This window comes from Mastacembelus armatus, chromosome 4, assembly GCF_900324485.2.
Source record: "Mastacembelus armatus chromosome 4, fMasArm1.2, whole genome shotgun sequence".
Lineage (NCBI taxonomy): Eukaryota > Metazoa > Chordata > Actinopteri > Synbranchiformes > Mastacembelidae > Mastacembelus > Mastacembelus armatus.
The window spans coordinates 22,453,690-22,465,993 of NC_046636.1; the positions used below are offsets into that span (position 1 = coordinate 22,453,690).

At 37.8% G+C, this 12,304-nt stretch overlaps 1 protein-coding gene across 5 annotated transcripts in view; it reads right to left on the minus strand.

Annotated features, from left to right (window-relative positions):
• The window catches only part of sbno2b (strawberry notch homolog 2b), a 59,272-nt gene that overhangs the window by 36,349 nt on the left and 10,619 nt on the right, over positions 1 to 12,304 (minus strand). For 3 of the 5 annotated variants that reach the window (XM_026304560.2, XM_026304559.2, XM_026304557.2), the window contains exons 2-4: positions 10,270 to 10,496; positions 9,081 to 9,169; positions 1,869 to 1,992 (exon numbers count right to left, since the gene is read on the minus strand). In XM_026304560.2, the coding sequence (XP_026160345.1) occupies positions 1,869 to 1,992; positions 9,081 to 9,169; positions 10,270 to 10,377 (321 nt within the window). In that variant the 5' untranslated portion in view covers positions 10,378 to 10,496. Of the gene's footprint in view, positions 1 to 1,868; positions 1,993 to 2,448; positions 2,512 to 9,080; positions 9,170 to 10,269; positions 10,497 to 12,304 lie in introns of those variants that run through there. The other 2 variants (XM_026304558.1, XM_026304561.1) reach the window with 2 other exon arrangements.

Sequence of the window (12,304 nt, forward strand, 5' to 3'; positions counted from 1 at the left end):
CCAACAGCTTAAAACACTAACACCAACATTTCCCTATATAACTTTGAGCATTCTTCTTTTTTCCCTACACGCATCCACACACCTGGACACAAACATGAAGTGAAACTCTTCTGTGTAGTTTTTGCGTCTGCTTTTGGTTCCCGTCAAACTTTTGCAAACTTCTACAACACCAGTTAATAAAGATGTCTGGACGTTTGATTCCTATGAGAGATAATGAGGAGCTAATAAATTGTTACACACTCTGCATATATAAACCAGTCAGCCTCAAATATGATGTGAAACTTCCAAATCAGAATTGTTAACACTGTTACGATCTGTACTGACCTAACTTAACTCAAAACCCCTGGATTAAAAACAAATTGACTGAAGTCTAAAACATATTGCAGACACTGCATTTTAAAGTGGTTTATTTAACATCTCGATAAACCTGTATTCATTTGAATTTGCATAGTGCATGAAAATTAACTATAGTGGTATAATAAATATACGGTGTGTGTAATTTCATACTGTAGGATGTGGTTTCAGTGTCTTTCACTTTAAAACTGTCAAACAACAGCACATATTTTTCCACTTACTCCTAGTGCTGTCTAGTGATGCAGATAGCAGTAGTTTCAGCTTTACCTACTGGAGATTTTTGTCTCTGAAATGCTGATCAGAGATACTGTAAATGGAATTTCATATGCGGTTGTCAAAGCACTGAAAATCTCAACCATGTCTAGGTCACTTTGAATAATCCACAGGCCTCACTCTAAAGAGTTTTTATTAGAACTACTATTAGTGTTGTTAATCCCTGCTCTCTGAAAAAGAAATGCACACGGATGTTAACAGCAGTAATATAATGTTGTACTGTCCAGTATAAAAAAGAAAAAGATGATTCACTTAAGAAATGCTTTTTGGCCTTGCCACTGCAGTCAGACCTCACCCTATATTCTGGGATGTACTGCTTTGGCCCTGTATTTAAAAATGAATCCCTGGTAGCTGTGCCTTTTCCACTGTTAGATGGGCATGAGGCAAATACTTTCAGCTCATGTGGTAACCCATGACTGCCCTTCTTTAAAACTCATCATCATAGCATACTGAGTTTTAATAAGGTTCCAAAATGGCAGTCATCAGCTCAGCCCAAACAGACTTCACATTAGAGACTCACTGGTGTGTATCATTACAATTGGCTCCCATTCATGCAGTGCAAACTATAAGCAGCCGCCAGGACAATAAAAATGCACAGAAATAGAAAATGCAAATGAAGGACAGTAACCATCTAGAATCTAGGGGTAAATATTTGAGTGAGCAGAAGGCTTTTACTTTGCTGTCTTCAGCTAAGCATTTCACATCTGAAATGAATGTGCTAGGCTAAGAGTTGAATCCAAAAGGCAGGGGTTAACTCCAAAGACACCAAAATATTCACAAAAAGGTAAAAAAAAAAAAAATCACATCTCTACATTTTTTCAGAAACATATCTCACTTTGGTGACTCATTCCAAGCACAGATTTCCGAGGATGCAGTGTGGAAGTGTAGAAGAACGTTAAAGTACAGTGTCTTATTAATAACAAACCTTGACAAGAATGATGGTACTACAGTTGTCTAGAAAACATTGAGCTTTAATCAGGCCGATCTATGGTACATTAAGCTGGGCTAAATACTCAGAAGACAGGATGAAAGAAGTGGGTGGGAGAAATGGTCTTTCCTCTGATAAGCAAATAAAATAAAGAAATTATGCAAACAGTAAGAAGGTGATGAAAATACAATACATCTAATTATGTTTGAGTAGACTGTTTTCACACTGGCTCCTATGGGCATTACAATTTATGTGTGTTACTTTAATGCACATATAAATATGGCAACATGTATAACAGATATATAAAACCAACCTGGGGGAAGTCTCCATTTCCAATGTGGTTTAAATTGGAAATGTCCATATCAGGGAATTCAGTGTACATGTCCATATGCACATCTGGATTGGTGGTGGTAGTGCTGCTGTTCAAGTGGTATTGCCTGGAGGGAAAAGACAAGGTTTAGTTTGTTTGACTGTTAGTTGTTCAAGAAAAACTGACAGATTATATTTTCTTCAGCCTCCTACAGTCACAAATCTACACCACACAGCTGTCAAACACAACCAAAACCTTCTATTACTGTGCAATAAGCAGCACTATTAGGGAAATGATAGGGACAATGAAAAGCATCTTGCGATCAAATATGCAAGTGTCACAGTGAGAGAAAAGCAAAATATGTGAAGATCTAGTATTGCTATACTTGCAATGGGCCTAGTCTCTACAAAAGAATAATTTAAAACGATCTATATCTAGCTGTCCAAACCAATTTTGACCAAGAAATACAGACATGAATGATATCTTAGATCTACCACTGCAGAAAGATGTAGTGGCATGAAAAAACAGCAAACAGAGAGAAGGAGGAAGAGTGGAAAGACACGGACTCGAACACAGCTCCTACCAACTCTTGAAAATCCAAGGTCCGCCTTTTGTTACAACCAACCATTCTCCTTTAGTCCAGAGGTAATACTAGACCCCAGATTTGCCACCTCATGTTGCCAAAATGAAATATTTTCAGTTTCTTGTTGAGTCCAGGTCATCATTACAGTACCTAACAACTCACTGTGCTGAGAGTGGCAGATCCTCACATAAAATGAAAGCAAAAGTAAAATGTTAGTCACTGTAAAACTGTGACTATACCATGTTCCTCTCATCTAATCATGTGCCAGGCTCAGAGGGATTCAGCTGGGTCAAAGCTATTTGCAGACTTTGGCTCTGTGTCCTCAGCCATAGGCCAGAGATCAGTGAAACTGATTGATTTAAGTTCAAAACACACCAGAAGGGTGTGAAAGGGTGGCCATAAGCTATTGCAAAGAAGCCATGTCATGTTTTTTTTTTTTTTTAGTTGAACAACAAAGACAACAACTTGCCACATTAAACTATATCCATGTTCAAAAGTTTTAATTTTGGTGAGATGGGTTATTGGCTATCAAAGGGGTTGCAAGACAGACTGTTTTTATGTGTTTAGTCTAACATAGCACATTCAAATATTCTACAAATATAAAAAAAAAAAATCATAATTTGTGATATTTCAATTAAGCAAAGAACAAAGATTAAAAGTGTCTATGAAATATTAGCCTACACATGGGAAAAAACGAAAAAAATTATTGTACTTACAGGTAATAAACAAAAACTAGAAAAAGGGTTATGACATTGTAATGTTTAGTTAAGAAAATGAATAAACTCTCACAAAGGTCACTGTGAATGGTAATATCCAATCATCCAAACTGGAAATCCCCTTCCTGGCCCTTTAGGCAACAGTAATATGACAGTGATATTATTACAGCAAACATCTTGGCAGTCTGGATCAGCAGCTTTCCAGCAACACAAAGCTTGTTAGGGGCTCTCAGCCAAAGGAGATGATAGACTTGTTGTTTTTTCTGTCATAATCCCTTATTTGAGGGCGAAAACAATTTCACTGGGCATGTAATGTTGTTTCTTGACAGTCAGCTCTCATCAGAGATATGAATGAGGTTTATTAAATCCTAATAATGACCAATGATTAGGGACTCAAAGTGTCAGAAATACTGTATGCTTTCAAAAGTTAGAACATGGTCCAAAGTTTTAGAGTGCTGCTACTTTGTATTAGTTGGGGTTTTAAGTTTCAATGCATTTTTAAAGACTATGAAGTTGAAGTTTAACTTCTAAGAATGATCTCTTACAATTAACGAAGGAACAATAGATAAGTTAATGCTTATCCCTAGATCTCTCAAATCATTTTCATATAATATATAGACTGTGAGCACCTACATGTAATTAACTACGACACTAAAAACAGTGTAAACTGAATGTATTAAAGAGCAATGGTTTCTTGAGAAGAAACATGATCCCTTCACAATATCTATCAACAGCATAATGCTCCTTCTATGAAAACAAATGACACTCAGTAGCATTCAACTATTAAGATTCCTTGGAAGCTCTCATCCTCACACCAAGCACAATCACGGAAAATGTGAAATAAGTAAATATTGAATCATAGTACTGGGGAACACTCCAATGTAGCTTCAGGTACTATCAATGGCATAACAAATAGAAGGTAAGCACTAGGTCAAACTAAGTTTTGGAGACATACCAAAAAGCTCACCTTAAGCTTTACTCACTGTCTCATTGCATTAAAAAGAACATGGTACAAAGGAGGCTACTATTGTGTGTTCCTGTTTCCCTGAGCTGTAGTAACCTTTTAAGAGCTTTGATACTGATAACTTCGGACTTTGTCACAGGCAAATCAAAGAAATAGAAGCAGATCTGTAATGTTTCTTATTTTCCTGCCATAAACAAACACAGGGACTCAGCTGTGTGGGACAAACCTAAAAACAGACTACCACAAACTGTTACTGCTGTTTGCTAAAAATACGAAAAACATATTTTCCATCTTTTAATTGTCTGTAAAAGAATTGAGAAAGAGCAACAGTAAAAACCCAACATATTTTACATAATAAGTTCATTAACATAGTCACTGTAGAACTTTTTGCTACATCTTACCACTCTTATGGAAAAAGAAAAGTTTGGTTGAGTATTTTCTATGCTGTAGAACAGGGGTCTCCAACCCTGGTCTTCAAGTGCTACTATCCTGCTTGTTTTCCACATATCCCTGCCCTACCCACCGCTGATTACCTGGATCAGGTGTGTTCAGCCAATCAGAAACTTGAAGGGCAGAGATAGTTGGAAAACCTGCAGGACAGTAGCACTGAAGGACCAGGGTTGGAGACCTCTGCTGTAGAGATTTTATTTTGAAATATGACTTGAAATGATTTTTTAATTTATGCTGCCACCTTAGCTACTGATGAACACAGAAACAACCTTTCCAGTCTCCTGAATGTATTTGTTCTGGCCTAAGGAAACAGACTTCACATGAGAAACATATTAGAACCTGCTTAACTGATCTTTCCCCCATATGCTTGATTGAATAGGTACAGGGTCATAGTCAGTCTCTTCTTTAAAGAACAACTCAACAGTGTGGCATCAAAGACTACAGACCCTGATGAGTTATTACAACAGCAAGTGCAACAGTGATTTAGCAATCTCACATTTACTTTTCATTAAATTCTACTACAGCTACAATGCTAATGTCTCCTGCTAATGTTTCCAAGACTCAAGATGGTGATTTTTTAACAATCAGTATTCAAGTAGTAGTTGCACTTGAATACTGATATTATGTCAGCATATTGGATGTCTAGTACAACTATGTTTAAAGTTCAACAAATTTGAACCTTTGCTGTACTCCAACAACAGACATTCATGTAAATCTACATTTTTTTGTATAGGCCTGACTGTGGGGACTGCTTGCACTGCATCAACCTCTACCACCCTTACTGATTTACAATGCAGTGGAAACTGTATAGGACAATCAATTGTAAACAAGTGGTTCCATAAAATTTAACTGGATCTGCTGTAGGTACGTAACTACAGGTTGACAGTGGACGTAATCAATAAGAGACTACAGAAAGAACAAAGTCGTGCTGCCTTTAGATGGCTAGAAAAAGAAACACTAGGGTAAAGGTAATAAGACATTAGCCTATTTTTTTCTGGGTGATCAGCTGATGGAATTTTGTAGAATTAAAAACAAGTAAAATCTAAATTTAGTGCAATTTCAGAGCTGCTTTCTGATACATGCCTGCCTTTACCAGTGACTAAATATTTCAGAGCACAGGTACACAGAGATGGCCCATATTGGCTGCACTGTGACATCTATGTCCTGCAAGATCTTGTGTATTGACTTAGAACCTGTTCCTGCTCTGCATATACACCACACAGTCTTAGTGACGTTTTTATCACTACAAATGAGAGCAGTTCCTGTGCGGCAGTGAGTAAGGACCCCAATCAGTGTACCAATCTATGCACCGACCCATTCACATTTTTCTTCGCCGATGTCATGTGATGTATTCACTCTACTTGTTCTGAATGGCCATGTGAGCAGACAGCCGAGGGCTTTCGAGTTCAGCCAATTACATCCTGATTGCACATTTCAAGTCACTCAAACTAAGTAGCAAACAGCTTTGTACCACAAAAACCGTGGAAGTAAGAGCAGCATCTAAAAACATCTCGCTAAATGTCAGACATACAGTGGGTACGGAAAGTATTCAGACCCCTTTAAATTTTTCACTCTTTGTGTCATTGCAGCCATTTGCCAAAATCAAAAAAGTTCATTTTATTTCTCATTAATGAACACTCAGCACCCCATCTTGACAGAAAAAAACAGAAATGTAGAAATTTTTGCAAATTTATTAAAAAAGAAAAACTGAAATATCACATGGTCATAAGTATTCAGACCCTTTGCAGTGACACTCATATTTAACTCACATGCTGTCCATGTCTTCTGATCCTCCTTGAGATGGTTCTGCTCCTTCATTGGAGTCCAGCTGTGTTTAATTCAACTGATTGGACTTGATTAGGAAAGGCACACACCTGTCTATATAAGACCTTACAGCTCACAGTGCATGTCAGAGCAAATGAGAATCATGAGGTCGAAGGAACTGCCCAAGGAGCTCAGAGACAGAATTGTGGCAAGGCACAGATCTGGCCAAGGTTACAAAAGAATTTCTGCAGCACTCAATGTTCCTAAGAGCACAGTGGCCTCCATAATCCTCAAATGGAAAAAATTTGGGATGACCAGAACTCTTCCTAGACCTGGCCGTCCAGCCAAACTGAGCAATCGTGGGAGAAGAGCCTTGGTGAGAGAGGTAAAGAAGAACCCAAAGACCACTGTGGCTGCGCTCCAGAGATGCAGCAGGGAGATGGGAGAAAGTTCCACAGAGTCAACTATCACTGCAGCCCTCCACCAGTCTGGGCTTTATGGCAGAGTGGCCCGACAGAAGCCTCTCCTCAGTGCAAGACACATGAAAGCCTTCATAAAGTTTGCCAAAATACACATGAAGGACTCCCAGACCATGAGAAATAAGATTCTCTGGTCTGATGAGACCAAGATTGAACTTTTTGGCATTAATTCTAAGCGGTATGTGTGGAGAAAACCAGGCACTGCTCATCCCCTGTCCAATACAATCCCTACAGTGAAACATGGTGGTGGGAGCATCATGTTGTGGGGGTGTTTTTCAGCTGCAGGGACAGGACGACTGGTTGCAATTGAAGGAAAGATGAATGTGGCCAAGTACAGAGATATCCTGGAAGAAAACCTCTTCCAGAGTGCTCAGGACCTCAGACTGGGCCGAAGGTTCACCTTTCAACAGGACAATGACCCTAAGCACAGAGCTAAAATAACAAAGGAGTGGCTTCGGAACAACTCTGTGACCGTTCTTGACTGGCCCAGCCAGAGCCCTGACCTAAACCCAATTGAGCATCTCTGGAGAGACCTGAAAATGGCTGTCCACCAACGTTCACCATCCAACCTGACAGAACTGGAGAGGATCTGCAAGGAAGAATGGCAAACTTGTTGCATCATTCCCAAGAAGACTCATGGCTGTACTAGCTCAAAAGGGTGCTTCTACTCAATACTGACCACAGGGTCTGAATACTTATGACCATGTGATATTTCAGTTTTTCTTTTTTAATAAATTTGCAAAAATTTCTACATTTCTGTTTTTTTCTGTCAAGATGGGGTGCTGAGTGTACATTAATGAGAAATAAAATGAACTTTTTTGATTTTGGCAAATGGCTGCAATGACACAAAGAGTGAAAAATTTAAAGGGGTCTGAATACTTTCTGTACCCACTGTACTAAAAAAAAAAAACGAGGGATGTGCAGGAAGATTAATAGATAGGGATCTGAGATCTAAGACCTCTGTCTGGCCTCATGATCAGAGTCCTAATTTGTTGTTACATGGGCAGGCAACATATTTATAGATACAGAATAATGCAGAATTAACAGATGATATTCAGTCTCACCAAGCTTCTTAATGCATACAAATTATGATTTTAGTCATGATAGTTTACACTTTAAGATGATGATTGAGATAAGGGTCTTGTAAAACCAGCTTGATGTCAGAGAAATCCACTTTGAGTGAACCTGAAAACCACAGACTTTGCTCTCACGTCATCTGATGCTTCAACTTTCAAAGAAACACTGCACGCAAAGCAATAACACCACCACTTGAAGAAACATTTCCTGAGTTGTATTTAGTATGACACAAGTGTGGGGATGACTAAAGTTAATCCATTTTAAAAGGAACATGGTAGGTGTTTTTTTTTCTTCCTTAAAATACAATAAAGTGCTCAGTATCAAATTACAAAAAGAGATACTGCATGTACACATACAAACCCACACAAATCTCACATTTATTCCATCTTTTCATCACATTTGCATTGATTAGAACAGCACCACGCTGATAATAGGAACTGTTCAAACAGGGGCATTTCAGAGTCTCAGTAGTACAGAAGTCGTACATACCTTCACGCAATTATTTGTGCTTATAAGGTGAAGGCACAATTCATTTGTTCCCCTCTGTCATTTAAAAACTTAATTTTCTTACTTTCTGATTTCAGCCCTCCTTACCTCTCTTTATTGCTTTTCAATAGATATTGTGATATTACTGTCTCCCTATTACTATTACTGTTTTTATCTGGCTGAAGTGTACATATCAGGTGTTTACCTTGGCCTCCTTTCTCAGCAGATATTGTGCATATCTTGTCAGTCTCCAGTCTTTCACAACAGACTAATTTCATGCTGTTTATCTTTTATTAATCTCATAATAATATACTCTGTTGCAATATACACTATTGTGAATTTATATTCGTCCTGTGTAATATTAACATAATGACAACCACCCTGAGGACTCATTTTTTAACAATTTAAATGCAATTTATTTTGTAAATCTGCGTTCTATTAGTAAGGTCTACATATAAAGGGAAAGTGTATATGTCATGTGAATGTGGCTGTCTCAGACATTAATCAAATATACACACCAGAAATAAGCCACCCACAACATAAACACCACACTCAGAATAACTACATTTGGGACATTTTGTTTGCTTGTATGTGAAAGTCCTGTAGGTTGTTGTCGCCCACAGTCAACGGTTTACTTCAAACATACTGGTGATATCTGCTTAGCTCATGATAATGTGCAAGCTTGTATGCACTTACTGGTTTCCAGATTGCATAGGGCAGTGTATGCTGTATCCAGGCTGCTGAGAGAAGACTCCCCAGGAACCAGAGGAGGGATATACTGAACTCTAAAACACACAAAGTGTAAATAAAATAAATACAACATATATATATATATATATATATATATATATATATATATATATATATATATATATATATATAAAACGTGTGCAACAGAGCTTTGTGATAATGTTATAACATGAATTAAGGTCTTTCAGCAAAATTAACAGCAAAAAAAAAAAAAAAAAAAAAAAAAAGATGTTACGTACAAAATTCAATGCAACAGTGTACTGTCACTGCCAGCACAGTGTGCCATGCACTGTGTAGGAAGACTGGAATTAAGGATCATATAAACTTCAAACTGCTTCATTGCTCAATAAGGTTTCTGGAACTACTGGAGGATACTGACTTCACTTTGTTTCCATGTAATTGTTTACAGTAAGCCCTTATGGTCACTTTAAACAAATTGCGAAACACTTATCCCTAGTGGTGTCTGAACAAGCAGATAGTTTCAGTTTTATAAGACATGGTTTTGAGAAATTCTCTGGAATTTCTCAAAGCCATGTCTTATAAATCCCAGTGGGAGGTGCTAAATAAAATGTGGCACTATTTCTAAGGTTAAGAGTACTTTGAATTAAACTTGAAACTGAATTTTTTGCAAAGGTATTTTTTTTTCCATACGAGGACCAAAAACAAAATTCCATTTACCTTTATTGAAAATAATGGTTATTATTATTATTATTGGTTATTAACAATTACTAGGTTAAGTAAGAAATTATTATTATAAGCCCTCAATATTTTATCACATGCACATGGGACCTTGAAATAATTCCTGTGCTTGGTAATTAATGTCACAAGCAGTATCACTTCCTTTCTCACACATTTCTAGATGACAGTCCTGCCACATTGATGACACATAAGGTACAGCAGTGTTCAGATGACTAATAGTAAATCTTTGAGGTGTTGAGTCTTTGGACTTATATACAGCAGGAACATATGATGAGTGTACCTAGTGTAACATTACACATTTTTAGTCATTTAATACTGTTGCCCTGTAGGTACGTTTCCACATGATACTCTAGGAAATATTTTTAACGAGAAAGAAAAAAATCCCTGAATTTGCATATGGGGTATGAATAAAAGTAAAAGACATCCAACAACATACTTCCATGTTAGAGGAGGCCACAGAGAACAAGCTGCTGCCCAGCTGAGGGCCTTCTGGATGCAGGTAGTTCTCCCCGTCCATGGCCAGTGCTGAGGGGAGGGTGGGCATCAGACCACAGCTTCACACATGACAACCAGATGACTTAGGCTATGCACCCTCCGATTGCCACCCACGTGCTGGCTGTGTCTGAGACAGTACTTCTAACAACGGAAAATGCTCTCCATGACCTTAGGAGCAGAGACATAGGAAATGGAGAGAAGGGAAAAGAAACTTTAGAAATGATTCAAAGACTTTTTTTTTTTTTTTTTTTTTTTTTTACAAAAAACAAGGTAATAAGGATCACAGCAACATTTTTGAAGTTCATAAAAACAAATGAAAAAAAAAAAGCAACTAAGTCACTGACATATGGGCAAAGACTACTTAACTGAAAAAGTGTCACTCAATCAAATTTCTTTAAGGGCACGTCCTGATTAAAACTTTAGAAAACATACGTCCACATACCTGTCTTCATTAAGTTAAAGAGCTGTACATGCAGTGAAAAGCCAACACAATTAAAAGCCAGTAATTATAACTTTTACATTAAAAAGACTCAAACAAGAGGTAGCAGAAGGCATAATAGTAGGGTATAGTAAGGCATAATCAAGTCCACCATGAAAAAACAAACTAATACATTGTTCTTATCTTTTGAAGCAAATGAGGCATCTAATTGATGTTCCGCATCAAGACTGACTGCCTTTGCTACCACACAAAGTGAATGCACATTAGGGCTGCAACGAATCCTCGAGAAATTCGATTACAAAAAATCCTCTGAGCAAATTCTTTGTCTCGAGGATTTGCTTAATTACTATCACTTGTGTTAACGTAAATTAAAGGTGACCAGTCATTTCTGTCATGCATTACACAATAGTATTATTGTTTAAAAATGCAAAATTCTATTTCATCCAATTACTCGAGTAATCGCTGAAATATTTGGTAGAATACTCGACCTCACATCTTATTCATAATGCAGAAAGTGAGCTTATATTTATTGAGAGACAGTCCTCATTAGCTGGCTGTCATCTGTCGTCAATGGAATTCCACATTCATCACTAAACCTATTAAAATCTCAAAAGGAGGTCCCCAACAGTGCCAAGCAAATGTGATGGAGATGTCTTGAAAACCTAGACTAAACACTGATATACCCAAGCTTCACAATACTAAACATTTTGTGGAAACAGGCATTTAGCATAGTATGAACTCACAAGGCCTCTTCTGTTACAAACAGCTATGTGTGTGTTTTACAGCTCAAGCTGTGCATTTCCCATACAATGACAAGTATTACTGGCTAGACCAGACTGTCTGGACAAAGGCAGGAGGATTCCTCCAATACTAACACAGTCCTGACTCCAGTCTTTATCTCTTCTTCACATACACACGCAAAGAATATAAGGGGATTCATAAAAACACAGGCATTTGCACTAGAAAAATTATTTCCCTATTTAGTCAGTCTGAATAAATCAGATACATGCAGCAATAGTTGGGAGGCTGACCACAATAACCTATGTTGTAGTTTCACACAGAAAGCAAATAACTATGGGTCTAAAGCCAGCTGCTTCTTTTTCTTCAGCTCTCAGACCTGCTTTTCTGAATCATATGTGAACTCAAACTGTCACCTACTAATTCCAAATGTATTATGTGGGAATTTTTTTTTAAAAGCCTAACTGCATTCTATATTACTTCCAGACCAGAAGCTTACCAAATATCCCCACCAACCTCACGTCAATCCAGTCTTTCAGCCCTACACAGTGCATGTCTGTTTAACATCAATAACCCTGACTTGCCCCAAATTAATCAAACTGTTACCTTCCTTCCCCGCTCCCTTCATTCCTTACTCGTTTGCCCCCATCTGGAACATAGGCCAGACGTGTTCACTGGGGACAAAGCTGTGGTAATAAACCCTGATAGAGTTCAGGAGGGTCTAAATAAAAACGCCTTTGTGTGTCTCGGTGGGTGTGTGCATGTGAATGTGTGCTTAGACAGAGAGACAGAGAGAGAC